General features: G+C 36.8%; 2 protein-coding genes across 11 annotated transcripts; one reads left to right on the top strand and one right to left on the bottom strand.

Moving 5' to 3' along the window:
* Positions 1-3,225: 3,225 nt before the first annotated feature.
* On the bottom strand, positions 3,226-12,494 carry LOC103704496 (E3 ubiquitin-protein ligase At3g02290). 5 transcript variants are annotated; one of them, XM_008787812.6, is made up of 5 exons: positions 12,435-12,494; positions 11,334-11,633; positions 7,293-7,722; positions 5,564-5,673; positions 3,226-3,625 (listed from the first exon to the last, which is right to left on the bottom strand). In XM_008787812.6, exons 2-5 carry the CDS (start codon positions 11,436-11,438, stop codon positions 3,599-3,601), a joined length of 672 nt encoding a protein of 223 aa, XP_008786034.1. In that variant the 5' UTR covers positions 11,439-11,633; positions 12,435-12,494; the 3' UTR covers positions 3,226-3,598. The 5 variants fall into 5 exon arrangements, with proteins under 5 accessions (XP_008786034.1, XP_008786032.1, XP_017697625.1 ...); XM_008787810.6 differs by having other exon boundaries at positions 12,288-12,471; XM_017842136.5 differs by lacking the exon at positions 12,435-12,494 and adding an exon at positions 11,117-11,168 and having other exon boundaries at positions 11,334-12,419.
* Positions 12,495-16,354: 3,860 nt separating this feature from the next.
* LOC103704497 (nuclease) lies at positions 16,355-21,055 on the top strand. Of its 6 annotated transcripts, XR_015968586.2 has the most exons (4): positions 16,355-16,616; positions 18,519-19,676; positions 19,812-20,494; positions 20,610-21,055. XR_015968586.2 is itself a non-coding variant. In XM_008787814.5 (2 exons), the coding sequence occupies exons 1-2, from the start codon at positions 16,475-16,477 to the stop codon at positions 19,568-19,570; spliced, it is 1,194 nt and encodes a 397-aa protein (XP_008786036.3). In that variant the 5' UTR covers positions 16,355-16,474; the 3' UTR covers positions 19,571-21,055. The 6 variants fall into 6 exon arrangements, 1 of the variants encoding a protein (XP_008786036.3); XR_603622.6 differs by having other exon boundaries at positions 19,812-21,055; XR_015968583.2 differs by having other exon boundaries at positions 18,519-20,494.
* Positions 21,056-21,107: the final 52 nt, after the last annotated feature.

Raw genomic sequence — 21,107 nt, 5'->3', positions numbered from 1 at the left:
CAAAAGCAGGAGCCTAGTGTGGGCAAAGATAACCATGCGACATGCTGTAACTCACTACAACATTGTTGCAGGATGCATGGTGTTATGTAAATTGTTGAGGACATTGTGTTTGGATTTGGCAACAACCATTGCTTATAAATAGGAGCGGCTCAATGCATCTGGGGCCTAAGACGAACTCACTAAGAGGGCCTTTTTTTTCCCATTTTTCTTTGAGGCCTTCTCTGTAGTGGGCCAGCTCAAGGCGAACTCACTAAGGAGGCTTTTTTCCTTTCTATTTTGTCTTTGTGGCCTTTTCTGCGGTGGGCCATCTTTGGGCCGGAATCTTAGGCGACCGCCTCAATCGCATAAGAATTGGGCCGCCCCTGCTTATAGAATATCCAACTGGTAGGTTTTTTTCAGTTTTTCTTAGTGAAGAGCCTTGCTACCTAACTACTGGAGTAATTTAGTGCTATTTCAAGAAGTTCCTGGGTTAGACCATACCTCAATCTTTCGCACGAGCATGCCGAGGCATCTACACCAGCTCGAGGTGCAATTATTAAAGAATTTGACAGATTCACACTCTCTGCAAGTTTGAACTCGCATAATTCTTTTAGGGAGCAAGCATCAGGTAAAACAGCTAAATGACCACCATCAGCTGCCAGTCTCCTACCCTCTCCAACATACCTTACATAAAATTTTTAGTAAGTTCAGAAAGTTCGATGATAAGAAAGACACAAGATGTGATAATTTGATAATAGCCTACCGATCAATAAGTGAAGAAGCCGAGCATATGTAGATTTAATCCAGAAGGATTATCGGACTCGATGTGGATCACTTTGGCCACTACGAGTATTCATAAAAATCACCAAACTCGATATGTATCACTTTGGCCACTATGAGTATTCAGGAGGATTACCAAACTCGATGTGGATCACTATGGTCACTATAAGTATTCAGAAGGATCACCAAACTCGATGTTGATCACTTTGGCCACTACGAGTAGGACTGGACAGGGTTCAAAAACAAGATCTGCCACATTGGAAAGCCGAGTCGTATGCCAAACTTTCAGAGGCCATAACTTGGTCATACGATGCCCAATTGAGATGATCCTTTTTTTAAAAAAATTAAATATATTTTCGAGATCTACAACTTTAGGCCAACCTCCTAAGAGGTTGAATTGGACCAAACTTCTATCATTTAGGCCTATCATTTAGGCTTTGAAATGGATTGGTCAAACCGAAAGTTTTCAGGTGGAGCGATAGAAGGTAGAATTGTTATAAAAGTTGAGATCTACCTCCTCAAAAGATTTTATCTTTTTTTTAGAATATTTTTATTAATCATATTTATTTTAGGATAATTAGTACTAAAAGAGGAATCCAACCCAAATTGTGAAAGAGAGGACCTCATTAGTATTATAAATAGGGACTATATACCTCAGTTTCAGATGTGAAGAACTATTAATGAAAAAAAAGAAGACTTAAAGCCCTATTTTCAAAATTCCTCCATTTTTTTCTAGTTTTCTTTTAAAAAATTCGAGTTAAGCGGGTTGAAGAAAATTTTTCTTCTTTCCAATCGAATCAAGATTCGTCATTAGTTGCCCGACCATACCCGTTATAACCCCATCATTAGGCATATGTAGGCATATGTAGATTTGTCATTAGAGTTATCATTTATATTGTAAGGCTTTGCATTGCATGGAAAGCAATATGCGGATTGCAAAATCTATCATTGAGCCAGTGCAACTGCAACATTACGGCAAGAATTCAGGTTGTATATTTCACATGGAAGAATCATTTATTTGTTTTCTTTTTTTTTTCTTCACAATGTGCACCATTATATCGTGCAATAACTGTTAGGTGACCTACAAAGGCAGATAAAAGAGAGTTTGGAGTACTTTGAGATCTATGCTAGATACGATCCAATAATTGATGTCGCGAAAGAAGATCAATCGTTCTTTCACATCAAATATATAATCCAAACCTCTATAGGAATGTTTGCTTGGAGAGAGTTAGGCTCTAAATGAGAATGAGAATGAGTGACTCTCATTTCAGCTATATTTCGTTGGAGAAAATCTCATCCCATTCCAATTCCAAAGAAAAATTGGAATACTCCAATTCTCTAAAATTCAATCCATTCCAATTCCAAAAAAAAAATTGGAATACTCCAATTCTCTGAAATTCAATCCAGATTATTAGTTAGTATTCGAATCCCATTTCAATTCCAATTATAGTCTCAAACCAAATGCGTCAAAAAATATGACCATTTTGATTCTCATTCTGATCCATTTCATTTCAATTCCGATCGCAAACCAAACGCCCCCCCAGATTTAATTGCATATAAAAAATTCTATGCAGATGTTGGAAAGGTTCAGAAAACGTTTCTGTGATGGAGGTAAAAAAGAGCTATTTGATCAACAGCCGAGATGGTCTGGTGCCGTGATCCTCAGGCACAAGAGAGGGTAGATCTCATCAACAACTGGCTGCTCTGTAATTAGTACAGGATATGGTAGCTGTACCAGCACATTACTCTTGAGCACACTTCAATGCCTACTCCATAATTTGCACCAGATATTGAAATCTCTTTGCCCATTGAAGTATGCATTTAATGAACTTTGTACTCCTGTAAGTTGAATCTGAGATTAATATACATAAGAGACGGCTTTGCAAAGTGGTTTTTTTCCATTGCCTGTTTTGATATTTCTGGTGACATGATCTGTGAACTTTCCAGTTAAGTTCTCTTCTAATATGATAACGCATAAAGATATGGAATAATATATGTTAAACCGTATGTTATGTTTTATGAAGAAAGAAAATTTGTGCCTCTCTTCCACATTTGATAAAATTCCAGCATAACTATTCTCATATGTGCAAAGGTTCTTATCACCATTTTTTTATTGCTGCACTTCGAAAAGCCTAACTGCATAAGGTTTTACCCTTGGAGAGGACTGAAACAGTGTGATACACAACCAAGGTCTGAATAGCACATCATGCCAAACCAAAAATATTCATGGCGAGCTCCACTTATTGCCAGGCAAAGTGGATACTCTCCATGCTCCCCATGAGCTACAATGCACAGGAAACTATACATTATTCTAAAATGCAACCTTATAATGTTTAATGCCACAACAGCATTTTGCATATTGTAGTCGCTGCTTAAGCCTGCTGCATATATGTAGTTAGTTTCGAAATGGGAAAAAAGAGGAAAAGAAAAGGAAAGAATGCTGCAGATCACTCTCGCAGCTTCTAATTTACCTTCACAGTTTCGTGATACTTTATTTTCTAACTTTGTGGGATATATTCACACTTGATAGGTGAGATCCATCCGGTTTATCAACAAAAATAAATCATAATACTAGGAAAAGAAAAGAAAGAAAACTCAAGTCCAAGTATCAACTTACCGATGTGACTGCTCTACCAGCAAGTCAGGCTTTTCTAAAATAAATCAACTTTAAAAAAAATCATACCAATAACAGATTCAATGTAAAAATAAACCTATGACACGAACTAAGACAATCTTTGGCCTGTATTTTGATGACTTCACCTGCATCCTCCCAAGAAATTTATGCTTTATAAAGTTAACCTCCAAGCCATCACACAAGAGTGAGATCTACAACCGGAGATCATGTCATTTCATTGAAAACCATCACCTGTCAAAAAGAACAAAGTTACAGTCATTAAATGGAGAAAAACAGAATAGTGGCACAGCAATATATGATGAAAAGCAAAAGAGAGAATGCATGGCAACACCCCTCTTGAGGGTGCCCCCTCTGCTGTGCAGCCTCTTTCATTCTATCAATGGAAGAGGTAGTAATTCCAACGTTTGCTCAAGTAGATTGCAAAGCAACATGTCTTGACAGAATGATAAGATGCGCAGCAAGTACTCGAAGAAGAGCTTTATGATGTCATAAGAACCTCAGATTGCATCATACAATGATGAATTCATATCATAGCATGGGATACGGGTTCGTGCTAAACTCACTCACTCACCAACATGATACAGGGAGTGCATATCATTTGCAGTTTGTATTGGTATGCCAACAATCTCAATCAGTAGCAATTTTGTGCCACAGAAATCACCAAGTATAGGCTGATAGATGTCTATATATGGCCAGACTACAAATATCCAAAGTTGAATAAATCATTACCATCATTTTCTTTTCAATGTCCAAAATCTCTTCAAATCTTTTTTTTTTAGCTTTTCACTGTAGACACCTGTTCAATTTAATGCGATAATAATCTGTTACAATATTTGGGCTTCTTTTAGTAAGCATGGTGCATGTTTAATACCCATTGGTAACAACTATGCTTCCACAATATGTTTTAATGATAGTAGATTGGTCTAGTCTGACAAGTAACATATAAGTAACATATATGAAAAGTCCAAAGCAAGCCTATTTGCCAGTAGAAAGCAATTAACAACATTTCAGATGCAAAAAAAGGGAAAAAAGGAAATGTGCCTTACCAACCTAGTTATGTATTTTTGAGTGGTAGCACGATGATACGTGGTGTGTATTGTGTATGCAAAACATGCACATATACACATACCCCATCCATGGCGAGTGAATGTTTTTAAGGAAGAAAAACCAGAAAATGACAAGAGAAATGCTGGTGGCAGTAAATAATGATCTTGGCAGAGACACATAGTACAAGATGGAAAATTTTGGCAATCACTAGTACAATATAGAAAATTTTGGCAATCACCCTCTTCCTTAAACCTCCATCTACTCAGTGTTTTGTTCAGTTTTTACTGGTACAGTACACGCAAAATCATCTTAATTTTGTTGTGAAAAGATTTACCAACACCTTTTTTCTTTCTTTGTATTAAAAAAAACCCTCCAACACCGGTTCCATATTTCAGACTAAAATCAAGCTATGTTATTTTTTTCTCAGAACCTCGTTCTTCTGAAAATATAGCCCTCAAATGTGTTAATATGCTTCATTATCTCTATCCTAACTACCAATGATTACTTTGCACTATTCATAAATGATATTTTCAGGCTCTAGGATAGGCTTATATAAGTGAATCTCTACAATCCATGTAAACATGGAAAGACCCAAGTCACAGACAACTGGGCGTATTCCAGAATTAATTTACAAGCTCCCGGTTTAATGATGCCATGTAAGTTGACATTAAAAGGCCAAAAGGTACTATTACCTTTCACAGGTTTGTATATCCTTTAGAAGGACTTTAAATATAAAAGCTACAGTTTGTACATTGCCCAATGTAAATAATTAGTTTTTTGAAGATTAGCCATGTAATAAATCTTCTTGCTATCCTGAAGAAGATTCCACACTTAAAAGTAGACCAAAAACACTATCAGGACAAGACCAATAATTGGTTAACAGAAAATGTTAGGAAAGGAAAAATCATGATGGAACCCACAATTGAAGATCAATTTTTATCTATTTCTCACTGAATTAGATTTCATTGCACTACTAGTGCCCTATATAAAACTCCTCATGGCTACATTTTGAACCTGAAAATTGATTTAAAATTGATAAGGTAATCCAAAAGCAATAAATGAATAGATTTATGGCTGAGAAGACTAAACGAATTGAAGCACCAAATGGGGGAAACCAGTCACCTTGCCACAGACTGGACAGGCTTCACTTCTCTCCATCCAATCATATATACAACAGAGGTGGAAATGATGAGTGCACTGCAGTATGATCCTTGGGTTCTCAGATGTGTACTCTGCACACAAAATCAGGAGAGAAAAAAGAAGAAACACTTAACATCGAATGCTACAAGCTTACTGAAGTCTGCATTAGATAAGCATGCTGTGTAAAGAAATATTTGCTTGCTCCATCTACCCTCCAGGAAGATTCAGAACTTTGATAGGAAATTTCAGCATAACGTAAAACCACATTTAGATAGACCTTTATCAAGATTTGTTTCATCCAGAAATTAGCCATGGCAACCATGCATGATAACAGAATATATTAGCAGCACCAACAAACATTCTCTAACTGCATATAGCAAATTTTACCATCACAGTAGAAATAACTTTGAATTTCTTGGAAAAAGGTTTCTTAATTCTCAATTATCAATGTCACTCCTAATTAGAGAAGGCACATGCAGGTAGCATAACTGCTATAACACAACCTGCTTCATAGCTAACTCGGTACACGCTAAATGAAGCAATTTGTCCATTCCATAAGTGGAATATTCAATGTTACGTGGATACTAGCATCTAGCTCCTAGAATCCATATCAAATACGTATTGAAGTTGGATAAGTATCGGATACTTGGATACTCGGAATGTTCTTTGGCAATGACTTTTAAAGATCAGAAGAGTTGAACTTTTTCAATAATGAGTTTGATCCTCTAATTTGATATTAGGAGCGAATAATTGTTTGTCTTCTAGATTTGTCAAAAATGTTGGTATTGAAATAACTTTACAAAATATTATTTTGCCAATATCTTTAAGTTAATTGGAAAGAATGAGAAATATGTATATTAAAAGACCTTAACAAATAGTATATTTTTAGCATTTGCTTTTTAATATTTAAAAAATATATTTAAAGGTATAAATATAAAATTTAGTTAAATTTATATGTGAACCTATAGATTATTGCCTCTATATTTTTTCCTCCCACTAAGTGGGACACTTAGATATATGTCCATATCTTATTCTCATATCTGTGTTGAAGCAATACTAGGAATATTTACTGTAGCTAGAGATACATTAAAATGAAGATATATACAAGACCATAATCCTGCTGGAATTGGAACTGTTCTTGTTTTGGAACTTAAGATTATTTCAAGCATTAAAGATGTGTGACAAGATCTTCCCTTAGCATTATGAACTCCAAGCAGTTAGCTCATGGTGTGTCGTACCACCCCTTACAGGGCGTATTGTACCATAAGAGAAGAAAATCGGTACGATACTCAACTTCGAGTCGGTACTGCCCATACCAAGCCGTACCGCTCCGTACCATATTGACCTCTATTGAGGTGTACGAAGATGCGTACCGATCCGTACCGAAGTATACCGATCCATATCAAGGCATACCGAGATAAAAATTGAGAAAAAATGATTAGAGAGCTATTTCGATACAAGGTGTATACCATACTGTATCGAATTGGTAAGGTACTAATACAATATTAGGTACTGAGATTGCGGGCCTGGAGTTAGCTTTTACATATTCTTGTCTTCTTAACAATTCAGCATGTTTTGCTATACCTTACCTTACAATCTAAAGTTCTTGTATATTTAGAAATCAACAAGTTCATCTCATTCAATGGGAATAATCTAGTCAAGCATGGTATCTAGAATGAAGAGTATAGAGAACAGGCTTCTTGAAATGCACCTTCAAGGCAAGTTGGACACACATCTTCATCTTCAGATGAAGAATCAACATATATAGCTGCACTTGCCACTTTTGTTGACAGGTGATCCAGTGAAGACTCAGGGCAGCATATCTTAGATCCCCCTTCATAGTCAGATCTACCCCACAATTTTGTTGTGCCTATTGATTCTTTGTCAGTATCATTGATGCGTCTGAGTGGGTGAGAAACCTCATGGAAATGAGCCGATCCCTTATCGCACCTTGACACACGCCCATGCTGATGCCGTAACTGGGAACATCTAGGATCGTCAAAAGGTAAAGGCCTTGGAGGAGGATGATAAGTATCAACTATGGAATTTTCTTCAGTGAGAGATGTAGAGGCTGAAGGAGTTGCCGCCTGCTCAGATGAAGGGGAAACACGTGCTTGTTCTCTTCGAAATAATGCAATGTACTGCAAATAATACATAAAACAGAAATAAGACTTGTTATTCACATGTAATGCTCAAATAAAACTGATTCTCTAAATATTCTCTCATACCAAAAGTAACCACCATGCATCAAAACTAAAGCTGATCATGGGTCGGGCATAGACATAGACAATGTCAAATTTTAAATAGGCCTAACCCAAAGCCTGACTAAAAATGAATATAATTTAGGCCTGAGGCCTGGCCCATGATCAGCTCTAATAAAAAATATTTGCTTTTTGGAATCAAAATTTAGCCAAATATTGGGACCCTCATACATTACCTCCAAAACATAATGTTGACAACATCGTAATATTATCAGTCAAAACTGACTCAAAACATATACTGTTTCTCCATACTAAAGACATGATTTCTAATTACCTAACAAGATTTCAAGAATAAAGAAGTCAGGAGAGATAAAACAGAGGAATCATGGGTTTGTACAAGTAAATAGTGACCCTCAAACGAGCTCCATGGAAACCTAGAAGCCCACAACTATTCACATGAAAATAAATGCATGTCACATGCTAAAACATACTGCTTTCATGACATATAGAAGCATGGACTCTTGGATTACACCATTATACTTTAGACGAAGTGAAGTTCTGCTGCAACCTGAATCCTTATGAGATGTATAGTTGAAAAACTTAACAAAATAAATTAAGATAGGACAAATTAAGACTGCTAGCAACCATGCAAGGTTTAAAACCTGCAGGAACTGAATGATATAAATCTGAAGTACATCCAGGTTCTACCTAGGGGGAAAAAAACAAAGTACCTCCAGGTCACTGGACCTACAACACCATGGCAAACGAGCAGTAATTAGCAAACTGTATACAGAAATGTTTAAACATTCATATGTGGCACTGATATACCTGTGATAAGCATGCAAGTTTCAAAGACACAGAAAATATTAGTTATGGCGAGAACCTCAACTATTGCGACTAACAAGGTGTTAGTTTGGTTCTACTTCAGCCTTTAACAAGCTTTCTGAAGGGTTATAGGTGTGCATTTAATTAGAATGCTTTACTGACAGTGAAATGTGAACTGCCTACATAAGTTAATTTAAAAGTAAGTTTGCAATATTGACTAAGAGTGACAAAAGCATATAGTGTGTTTAGTAGTTAGGTATTGGAAGCTTCTACCTAGGGTAATGCACCAATTTCGGAATCTTCCCGGATTCTCCAACCCGCACCCACTCCCTAAGCATGTCCTTACCACAAGTGTATCTTAAAAATCCGCTTCCCTGCACCCACACCAGATTCTGGCAACTAGGGTTTAGCATTGTTTTTGGTTTCCCAAGAGGGCTTCACAAGAGCATTTTCTTTGAATTGTTTTAAAGGACAACAACCGTTCACATGTTTGATGTTTGGTAAATGCATAACACAAAATATGATTTTCGAAAAAGCAACATGAAAGAAAGAGGGTCACACAGCAAAAAAGAAAAAAAAGGAAAGGTAGAAATATAGGTGCAAACAAGCCTAATGTAGTTCGATTCCTGCATGAAACAAATCTAGTATGAATTGGATAAGGATATAGGAATTAGAGCTGGAATCAACCAATAGGGGTTCAGTCCAACTCATGCCAAATTTGATGGTCCAATTTACAGTTCGGCAATTCCAACTCAGATCTATTTGATTATAATGGATTGAATCTAATTCTGCAAGATTTCAAGGCTGTTTGGTTGATAAGTTCTACTAAAATAGGTGGACAAAAGACTTTAAGTGAAGGAGTTTTACAAAAATGGTTGATTGTTTTCCATAAAATCTGTTTTACCAAATTTGGTAGGACATTAAAATCTGAAAAATGAGTTTTATGAAAAACAGGTTCTTCCTTATTTTTCCTAGAACATCCTTTACAGAATCATGTTTTCTGATTGTCTGTTTTAGAAAAAACTCACAGACAACCAAACAACCCTTTATTGTCACTTGGATAAGGTACAGAATCTAGATTTAAAACTCAATGACTTGGACTTGATATGCCAATTGAGATTTGGGGTTCATGTCAGATTCATGATGTATTAAATTATTCTGGTTTGGCCAAATCCACCTAAATCTCCAATGAGTTTGCTGTGAAATGATGCAAAGCCAATATTTTATACAAGTAGTAGCTTGCAATACACATAGGTCAGACACTTTTTTTTTTAAGCTTCTCCAGCAAGTTTACTCTTTTTCTGATTTTGGTTATATGAGAAATACTTTTGATTAGGCATTACTACAATGATCTCCCTTTTTTTCCTTTAAAATCCAAAAGATTATTATTTTCAACAACAACAAACTCACCAAAGTTACTATGCTAACAGAGGTATGTATATATATATATATATATATATATATATATATATATATATATATATATATAGAGAGAGAGAGAGAGAGAGAGAGAGAGAGAGAGCTTTATTCAGGTTGAAGCTTCAGATCGTGGTCTAGAATCGATTTGTGGAAAATCATCATGCTAGCATCTTGGTAATGTGAAATTGCAGTGGTGACAATACAAGTAGCTAAAGCCTCTTTGAAATGAACATATACGAGCTTTTTCACTTTTTAACTTACATAAATTTAACCAGTCAGACACAATTCATCAATTAGGGGTCAGCTAGACAAATCATACATTGCATAAGTGCAGAGGAAGGCCAATTGAAAAAGTTTACAATTTTTTCTCACGACCTCTATTGAAGTATTACCTAGTCTTTCTTGAACCACTCCAATCATTCAACATGTATTCAGGACACCAATCCTCAACACCTTCATTGTCTTTGCTACATATGACGAGACAATCTCAAACAATTACCTATCACTGGTCTCAAATGCGACATTATGTCCTTATCTATCAATAGTTTAATGCCCACTTGAGTGCAAACAAAGATATTGGCTTCAATGACTAGATCACATAAATGCCGACTCCATAGTGTCATATTTATCATGCACATAGGAAATTATGTATCATATGGCAGTGCCACTTGTTTGCAGTAACCAGTCACCTATCTAACCAAAATTAAAAGGAAAGAAAAGGATGAGAATATTGTAAAATTTAAATGCTAAAACATTAGGGAAACCTTCACTTTTTCAGGATTCGCTGCATGGAACGTGGTTCTCTTCCTTGTTTGCCATGCATATTATGTCTTGTATTGTATTAAATGTTACGATAATGAAAATGTCTAAAAGGTTAACTACTATGCAAGTCTCAGGCTTGATCTGTTGAGGTGCACTGTAATATCAAAATACTTTAGGATTCCTCTTTCTTTGGCTTTTACTATTTAATGTGCTCCCAGATTTTTAGATGGCAAGACAAAATCAAAGCTAAAAAAATAGTATAGTTTGACTGTCATATAACTTGAATTAAATGATGGAGCCGTCATCTTGTAGAGATGATGTATTCTACCTTCATTAAGTGTCTTAAAGTTGCATCCAGTCATCCTGATCAATCATCTTACCTGATATCATATTTATGAGAAAAGGGGAAGAATCTTGAATGAAGCTAAAAGGGATGCATGGGCAAGACCAAAATAGTAACTTGGATGACAAAATTTCATAATCCCAACATACTGGTCATTAGAACAAAACTAAAGTATGTCACAAACTAAAAATTTGGAACGTACCACATTTATAATCTGCTGAGAAAAGCAGCTGGAGCAGACAGGAGTATTGGGATTTTCATTTTCTTCATGATCATCGGGGCGCAAACAGCCAAAAACAGAACCCATAATAACGGTTTCCTTTCTTGTTTCAGATTAACCTCTGGTAGTAATTCTCCGGAGTACAAACTAAAAGACAACAACCTGCAATCCCAAAAAGCAAGCTACTTCTTTCTGTAGTAATAAAGCAGACTCAAACTTCGTATGAGAGAGGAGCTCCGCTCACAGATTTGAGCCTGAAACCCCTCTCCTTTCACTCACTATCTGCAAGATAAGAAATCACCTCGTTCATCAATACCCAACAAAGAAGAGGGTTTACATAAATTCAAAAACAAAAGCAAACCATGGCAAAAGACCACATTCTTTAAGCCCCGTATGAACAAACGCACCAAAACTTTATCTAGAACGGGCATTATTCTACAACCCAGTTAACAATTACTTCAAAACTACCTAAAATTAACAAAAAATGCCATCTTTGATGCAATAAATAATAACAATATAAGTATTAAAGTGCTAAAATAAAAAATAAGTCCTCCCACAAACTTCAAAGAAAAACAACACAAAGAGCAAGTCATCAACAACGCCATCCAAAAAAAAAACCCGACAATTAATAGGAGAACAAATCAAAGTTCTTTCTTCCTAGTCATCTCTTGCTATGCCTCCTATCGGCCACAGATAGTAGGTCAGACTCTATTTTCAAAGAAAACGTACCTTTCAAACGTAAATCCCTACGAAATCCCCAGCAAAATAATCAAAAATCCCTTCCAAAACTCGAAACCAAATCAGAAAATTCGAAACAGAGCCTCATACCAAAACCCACTTCGTCTCTTCTCATCCCCGAGTCGAGACAGAGGCGAGAGACAGAGAGAGAAGAAAGGTGCCTCAACGAGAAGAAAACGTGGAGGAATCGAAGAATACCAGAAGATAAGCGCAATCGAGGTCGATAAAATCGGAAGATTTTCTCGAATCGAAACTCCTTAAACCCTTCGGATTTATCGCCGAAGAAAAAGAGCGGAAAAAGGAAAGACCAATAAAAAAAAAAAAAAAAAGAGCGCGTATCGTAACCGGACTGCGCCTCCACCTCGGCCCCTCCGGTTATCCGTACGTAATGGATAATCTCTATCCCGGATTTTATTATGATTACGCGGCTGATGTTCTCCAACCGTTCTATCAGTATAAAATCTTCAATGATGAACGGTTGAGATTATGTGGGTGCATGATGTAGAATAACGAGAGTAAAAATATCAGGAGCGAAGCAGCTTCTGAACTGTAGCCGGTTTTGTCAAGGCGGTTTTGAGAGCTGTCCTTCTCTTTTTTTGTATTTCTTAAGAATGGTGGTTTTAGCCCATCTGATAGGAGACCGATTGGGAAAGGGACTCGCCATCTATTGTGTTAGTCCACTACAGGCCTAGAAATTTATGGGCATTGATTGAGTCTAAGTTAATGACTATATGTTCAGCAGGATCAATCTCATGATGATCCAGTCACTTGGACAAGATTACTAGATTGGACCCTTTGAGAGGCTCAATATGGGGCCTGAGTTGTTTAGTGCACTCATTTGTGGGACCAGGTTAGATTTAGATGGAGCAAGATTGGTCCCACTTGATAGGGAGCTTGCAAACATTTGGTATAATTTTGATTTATTTCCTTTGATGGTTATTAAAAGAGTTGTTAGGGTGGTTGGAGTAAATGTATCTTGACTTGTTCATCCAAGCAAACCCAAAAAAAAATAATTTGGATAGTTTTGTAAAGCTTAGAGCCTATGCCATGATATAATCAATAGTGAGTCACAAAATAAGCAAGGGCAATCTTTTCTGTGTTAGACAAAATCGTTATGAACTAGGGCTCATATTCATGATTACAATCGCTTCGCTTAACAACTAAGATTGTAGGTTCAAATCTTGAATGGTGCATCTCCAATAATTTAAACCTGGGTAACTGTATGCATGCACGTTTCTTTCGCTTTTTAAAAAAGTTGGACAAAATTATACCGCAAATAAAAGATAATATTGTTAAATTTATCATAATTTGCTCGTGTAGTCCATTTAATAATAAGGTTTGCCTTTGTTTTGCTATCTTTTTGTCGCTGGGAGATTTTTCTTCTTTTTATGGAAGCATGAGATAGGAATAGGTTATTTGACCTAAAACTAATTGTGGTTTATGTCAAGTTTTATTAAAATCCAATGGGCCATCAAAAAAGAAGGGCTAGAAATAGAGAGGCAAGGATAAGAAAGAGAAAACAGTAGAAAGTTTTGAGTAAAAAACTAAGGTGAACAGCGCAAACTTAGGGTGGAACAGAACCATTAGGTGGAACATGAGATGGATTTATATACTATAAGGCAGACTAGTTTTCTTTTCTTGATAAGAAAACTTGATGTCTTAAGGAATTCAATGGGAGTTTATATGGCGATTTTTTTTTTATAGTTGGAGTACTTATTGCATGTATATATGGAAAGAAAAAATATGGTGAAGGTGAATCATCTTGGACGGCAAAGCTCCATCATGAGTAACAATAAGGGTGAATCATCTACTATTTTTCAAAATATTTGCCTGACTTAAGCATCGAAGAATCTCTCACCAAACAAAGTCCAGTGACCTTCGGTGTTTTCTCTTTTATTTTCAAGTCAGACTCATAACTCCAAACAAATTTGTTTGTCCAGCAAACCAGTCCAAGTAATACAAGCAGAACTAGCTAGTCAACATTCATCCATGCATTCAGTTTGGTCGGTTAGATTTTGGCAGGAACAAAGTTGAACCACCATGGATGACAATGCTCCATCATGGAGTAAGACTAAGGGATTGAGGTGCATCTTAGAGCATATTGATGTTCACACTTCATTCTATATATGGAAACTGCAATATACGATCCCCATTAAGGTCTATAATTAATTCTACTATCCTTATATCTATATAGCAACCAGTCATCGATAATCATCAAACAATCTTTTATCTATCTTCCTATATAGATAAAAGAATAGTTCATAGGTTCACAAAAAATATATTTCTAGCTAGATCCTAAATTAAACTTTTCAACATACCTATTTTGGTTGGCGAAGTTACACGATCTACAATTACATCATTTGATTCATATAAATTTTATCATACTTTCAACATCATCTCATATATAGATTTAGCAACATTTTGATAATGTATCCATAATAGATATGTTGGACTAGAATTCTATGGATAGGCCCAAAATCAGCCAAATAAGATAGAATTATGTTTTAGCTACAACTAAATTGGATATTTCCAAAATCCAGCCCAACCTTGGATCCAATATGACCTAGCTCAGACTTATGATTAATTAACTATGGATTATAAAATGGATTAAAGACTTATTAGCGACCCAATGATTTTGAAATGTGGATACAACAGAATAAATCATACATTAGTCAAGACATGTGGCAGGTTGGGGCCTAGTCAGACACAACAAGATCCAAAGATAAGACCTAAGCAATTTTGAGATTAGAAAATATAATCAAATTTTATTGGCCAAATTAGTTGAACCAATTACATAACAACTATCCTCCTGCTCTACTAGTGTTACTCAGCATAAAATATTATGCTACCAAACCTAGTCCAATATTGGCTCTCATCATTGGATAATTTCCTTTTTGCACTAATATTGATTTCTAACATCATTTGCTCCAAGGGCCCCTCAAATAACATATTAAAAAATACCCAACCAAAAAAGATCATCTTAAATAAGTTCATTTTTCTTCTAAACTCCAAAGTTATTAAACCAAATAATAACAATAGCAACATCAACAATAATAATGACAATACTTGCATCTAGTTTTAGTAATAAGAACAATGACATCAACAATAATGAGGAAAAAGAAGCATTTGTTATGATATTAATGCTTTAGGTATTTATCATCAACATATCTTCGACTTTATGCTGAATAGATTAAAAAAAGAATCTTTGATTATTGGATACTAGGACATAAATGTGATTCTAATGATTGCTCATCCCATCAGGAACATATGCTTGATCTCTCTAAATATGCTATTGATTGGGTTTAACCCTGCCAAGATTGTTAAATAGGTTTGGGCTACCAAAAAGTCATGCTTGATCTCTCTATCGTACTTGATATCTCCAAAACCGTCGAATGTCAGATTGTTCATTGGATTTGGCCAAGCTGGAACATCATACTTGACCCTACCAACATCTCCAAAACTAAATAAGGAGGTGTCAAACTAGAAAAAGAAAGATTCTGGTGCTCCTTTAAAATCTGAGCTTGGCTTGATCTTGATTCAGGCTTAAATTTCTAGACCAATCCATCATGTTACAAACCTCATTCGAGCTGAGTTGGGTGAGCTAGGCTGATTTTGCTCATGTTTAGATGACGGGTTTCATGACAACAAAAGTTAAACACTCCAAAATTGTCAAGTTGACAAAAGTTTTAAAGTAAAAATGCCCATCTTGATTTATATGTATCCCCATGGATCTCCATAGATTATTATGATTTTAGATTAGAGGGTGCAATTTATTTACCAATTAGTAAATCAAACTACTGACGTATATTGTATTAACTCATCATTAAAATTTAGACCCCACTTGTTTTATTATTTATTATTTCACGCGGTCAAGAATGCAATATCTTTCTACTTAAATAACAATTCTATTAAGAAAATCTTGCTTACACCCTCAACCTCCTATTAGGAAGTAGGTGAGCCGGCTCGAGCCCAATACCATACCGCTAAGATTCGGCTCATTACATAAGCAAGCTCCTCAATGCGAAGCTTTAGTCAAGCCGGATAAGTGTTTGAGTCTCCACTCATTTAAAAGCCAAGCTTTGAAATTTATTCAAGCACACACTAAGCTGCCATCAAGATGAGCCTTTTGAAAAACTTTGAATCATTTGCAGCCCTAGGGCTCTCATTTCTGTTTCAGACCCGAATCCGATATATGCACCCAGCCGGATTCGGATGCTGTTCCTCGTACCGGGCTGGAGCCTTTGCCACCCTCCTATTACTCTCCCGAAGAGAGTTTCCAAACCATGCAACGAATAATTAGTAAAGAGTAAAAAGAGGGAAGCGCCCAAAAAATCGTCCGAGCGAGAGAGAGAGGAGACTGGGAGGAGGGGAAGTCCCTCTGCTCGATGGCTCCGCCGAAGAAATCGAAGAAAACCAAACGGAAAGCAAAATTCGGCGACAAAAGCAGCACGGACCCCAAACCGGCAGAACCCAAGGCGTTGGAAATCGATTGGTGGTACAGCTTCTGGCAGAAGAATTGCAATTCTGGTAGGTGATTTAATCCATCATTCTTTGTTTCTAGTTATTTATTTTAAGCTTAGAAAATGCTAATTGGAATTCGATTTTAGGTAGTGTTGCTGGTGGTTTCGCCTAATTCGTGCTAAATGTGTGTTTTTTATTGGATTTTAAGTATGATTTCTTTTTGAAGAAACCCAAAAAGGAATTTTTGATAGCTTAATATGATTCGTAGCTATCTCAGTAGAATTATTTGACAAGAAGATTTTGATTTTTCTTTTTCCCCCTTTTTATTGTTGGCTTTAGTATAAGATTTGCTTCCCGATCAAATAACCTAAAATGCTCTTAATTTTCTTGGTATTGCTTTCTCGATTTCCCTTTCCAATGGCTTTTTTCTGCGCCAAGATTTCTGATAGCCAATGCGTTGTGACATAGAATCCCAGTCTGGACTTGGATGCTACCTACGCTCCTTAGTAGTTTCTTTCGACAACCTTGATGACAATATAAAACATAATGGAAAATTTCTTGTAGCTTTCGATTTGGTACTCTCTAACATTATCTCATCGTCTATGAATGACGAATCTTAATGGAGACTCAGTACGTGGATAAATTTAAGGAATAATATAAATATCTTATGTTACTTAATTTGACAACTGCAAAGAGGATTTGAATTTTTTTTCTCTGCATTTAAGATTTTTATATAGTGTATCAAATCAAATTGGGTGGTCCTATTTTATCCATGTTGTGGATTAGTCCATATGTTCTTGGATCGGTGTTTCCAAGAGATGCTCTTGGATTGACGAAGTCAAATTTCATCTGAGATGAACAAAATATGTTATCAGTTATGGGTGGCATATTTATGCGTTGGTTAGTTTGCAAGTTGGTACACAGTTTTCTAGATCATTACAGCACCGGTTGCTTACTTCTGATCTTGTACTTGGTAGAAAGAGCTTCTGTAAGAGAACAAAATGCAGGTATATGAAACATCAAAAAGGAATGACAAGGTTTAAACACCTGCGGAGACCAAAGTAAGAGGGAAAGGAAGCAGATAGAAAAGGAAATGATATATCAATCAATCCGAAATAACAAGTAAAAAGAAAGCAACCCATACAAAAGTCAACAGCAAATGAAAACTCTCATGACAAGATGAGGACCAACCTAAATGCAGAAGCTGGAACCAAGGAAACTAAACATAGTTGTCTCCAGGAAATCTCCTTCTAGCTCCAATACAAATTATCAAATAAGTTGCCTTGGATCTTCCATATTGATCATGTGAAATAAAGGATTCCTGAAATAGTTGCAACCAATTAAACTCAAACATTATTGTTCACTTATGAAAAACAAGCAATGAAATTATACCTTCGAATAAATGACCAAGTGAAGCAGTTGACAGAAATAATAAGTGTGCTTGAGGGATTAGAATAACTGCGGGAGTTTCCACTAAACTTGTTATGTTATTAAAAGATAGACAGTGTTCATTGTCCAGATTGCTGTGTAAGTTAAAAAGGCAGATAGAACCTTATGCTTCAGACAACTTGCCTATCCCAGATGTTGCAGGGTGGAGGAGATGTTGAAAATGGACTCCTTGTGCACTACCGAATACATAACTTTTTTTATCTCATATGTGTAAAGAAAATAATAACTGAAGATCAAAACTAAAATGAACATTTTTGTTGAAACCAAACTTCGGAATGTTTTTTTCTAAGCAAATATCGTTTTAACGACTACATGGCTTGTCTATGTTAACAGAAAGGGGCATTCTTTTAATTCTCTCTTTTATGTATAATATACATATTTACTGCTTTTCTTGAATTTGATTCTTAAGTAGAAAGTTGAAGTTGAATATCTTACTAGACTAGTTAGGTTATTTGCTATGAACAGCTTCCTTTGTTTTGATGCAATGGATCCAGAAGAAACTGATCATCTGACATGCAGGGCCAGCTGTTCCAACTGATGAAGATGAGGCATTCAAATATTTTTTCAGGGTGTCAAAGAAGACCTTCGAGTACATCTGTTCGCTAGTGAGGCAGGATCTAGTGTCAAGGCCTCCTTCAGGTCTCATAAACATTGAAGGCAGGCTTCTCAGTGTTGAGAAGCAAGTTGCCATTGCCCTGAGAAGGTTAGCATCTGGCGAGTCCCAAGTATCAGTTGGGGCTGCATTTGGTGTTGGGCAATCAACAGTTTCTCAGGTGACCTGGAGATTTATTGAGTCAATGGAAGAGCGAGCACGACACCATATCAAATGGCCTGACCCAGACAGAATGGAGCAAATCAAAAACCAGTTTGAGACAACCTATGGTCTACCTAATTGCTGTGGAGCAATTGATGCAACGCATATCATCATGACGCTGCCAGCAGTGGAGTCATCAGATGATTGGTGTGACCATGAGAGAAACTATAGCATGTTCTTACAAGGTATAGTAGACCATGAAATGAGGTTCATTGACATAGTGACTGGTTGGCCTGGAGGCATGACTGTTTCCCGCCTACTGAAGTGTTCGGGCTTTTTCAAACACTGCGAGAGTGGGAAGCGTTTGAATGGGCCAGTTAGAATGTCTGCAGAAAAAACAGAGATCAGAGAATTCATAGTGGGAGATGCAGCCTATCCTCTTCTTTCGTGGCTCATGACTCCATACGATGGTAAAGGCATATCAGCTTCAATGGCTGCCTTCAATGCGAAACACAATGAAGTAAGGTTGCTAGCAGGGAGGGCCTTGTCACAACTAAAGGGTGTCTGGAGGATCCTACACAAAGTCATGTGGAGACCAGATAAGCACAAGCTGCCAAGCATCATCCTCGTCTGCTGTCTACTTCACAACATAATTATTGATAACGGGGATGAACTGCATGCCAATGTTGCCCTATCGGATCACCATGATGCTGGTTACAAAGAACAAAGCTGTCAGCAAGTGGATCCTGACGGCAAGGCTATGAGAGAGACCCTGGCCGGACATCTGCACTGTTATGAGGCATCTCATTTGAGTTGAGAAAAATTGAATGGTGATGTAGTGGATTGAATGCCTGCTTACAGATGTATTTTTGTTGCATCTGACAGCTTAAGCACCTGGAAAATGGAACTTGGTGGCCGTTGAAGTATTTATCTATTTCCTTGATGCTTAATGTTCAACAGAATGAGATTCTATTTTTCTGCTTAATTCCTACTTTTAGCCTTATGTTACTTCTAGCAGGCTGTGTACAAAATGACAGGCCCCTGTTCTCTCTTCGCAGGGACTGATGATCTAGGAGGGACTGCTTTTTCGCTTTGTTCGCAGAATGCTCAACATGATCTTAGATCTCTGCTCTTGCCACCATTGGCAGATTGTGTTATTGGTTGCACAATTTGGTCTTTACAAAATTTTGAAGATTCAATATATAACTGGTTTCGTATCTGTTGCCTATGTGTTAATCAGCAAAGTCCTATCCAAACCTCGTTTCAGCTTGATCATAGTACCTTTTTGCCCTTTTTGTGTGTCAAGTACATGTTATCCAGCAACTTTCTCTGCTTCAAACCTTAACGGCTGCATCATCTATTTTGGCCAACTTTGGAGAGTCCTTTTTTATAATTCATTCTATTTTAGACACTTTGCTCTATAAAACATTTGAGATTTCTGTCACCTTCATTACCTACATATTACCTCGCTGACCAGCCTTAGTTAGGTGTTGGAATTAACCAGGGATGGACAAGTTACCACTATTGAGTCTTGTCACCTTCATGGGGCTTGCAATGTTCCAACGCGATCAGTACTACCGTTTCAGCTACCTGATCAAAGTATGAAAGCTAGAATTGCGTCTAGGATATCCCAGCTATATATTTAGTTTCTGCCGCATGGATATAAAAATAATAATTAAAAAAAACAGCTTACACAAGACTTTGGGTTCACTTTGGCCTCCACCAGTTAGCCAGTGGAATAGTAAGCATTTCAGAGACTTGGTCCTCCATGTCATGCGCATGAATGCATCTAATCAAGATTTGCCATTCCTCAAGGAAGCTACTAACTATTTCTATGTTGAAACATTTGATGGCAGCCAACAGCGGACCGGATGGTTCCCCGACTTTGCCGCCGGTGTCGGTGCAGAACGTCCAAAGTTCATATCAAAGATGCAGACATTCCATAACCAAACTATAGAGAAATATATTGAACCTCCTTTATATTACTGGTAGCAGAGTATGGTGGTTTGTACTGAAGTACTTCCATCAGCCAAGCTATCGTGCACTTTCGGTTCTGATTGGAGAGTTCTAAATGGATGCAGGTGGTGGATCGAAGAATGTTCCAACAACAGGCACAGATTCTTCAGATGGGGCTACTGTCAAAATCCAAGTTTGGATCATTTTCTCCCTTGTGTTTTTTTTGTGGCCTATTTTTCCCCATCTCAAATCACTTTGAGTAGGATCTGTTACTCTCCATACTAGGAGGCTCTTCTCCCATAGATTATGAGCATCAGTTGTGCATCATATATGGTTGATTCACTAATTCTTTGGTTCTCTTTTTGTGATTGATGTGAGACCCTTTTGAGGCCATTTGA

This window comes from Phoenix dactylifera, chromosome 9 (genome assembly GCF_051530095.1).
Source record: "Phoenix dactylifera cultivar Ajwa chromosome 9, Ajwa_hap1_PhDact_Kaust_v1.1, whole genome shotgun sequence".
Taxonomy (NCBI): Eukaryota; Viridiplantae; Streptophyta; class Magnoliopsida; order Arecales; family Arecaceae; genus Phoenix; species Phoenix dactylifera.
The sequence above is the reverse complement of the archived record's forward strand: the minus strand, read 5'-3'. Positions and strand labels throughout refer to the sequence as shown.

What these genes read in the sequence shown, in the direction of transcription:
- LOC103704497 (XM_008787814.5), top strand. Translation starts at nt 16,475, where the DNA reads ATGGCTCCGCCGAAGAAATCGAAGAAAACCAAACGGAAAGCAAAATTC. An exon ending in GCAGAAGAATTGCAATTCTG is followed by an intron (nt 16,617 to 18,518) that starts GTAGGTGATTTA and finishes TCTGACATGCAG; the next exon opens with GGCCAGCTGTTCCAACTGAT.
- LOC103704496 (XM_008787812.6), bottom strand. Translation starts at nt 11,438, where the DNA reads ATGGGTTCTGTTTTTGGCTGTTTGCGCCCCGATGATCATGAAGAAAAT. An exon ending in CTCAGCAGATTATAAATGTG is followed by an intron (nt 7,723 to 11,333) that starts GTACGTTCCAAA and finishes TATTATTTGCAG; the next exon opens with TACATTGCATTATTTCGAAG. An exon ending in GTGTCCAACTTGCCTTGAAG is followed by an intron (nt 5,674 to 7,292) that starts GTGCATTTCAAG and finishes TTTTGTGTGCAG; the next exon opens with AGTACACATCTGAGAACCCA.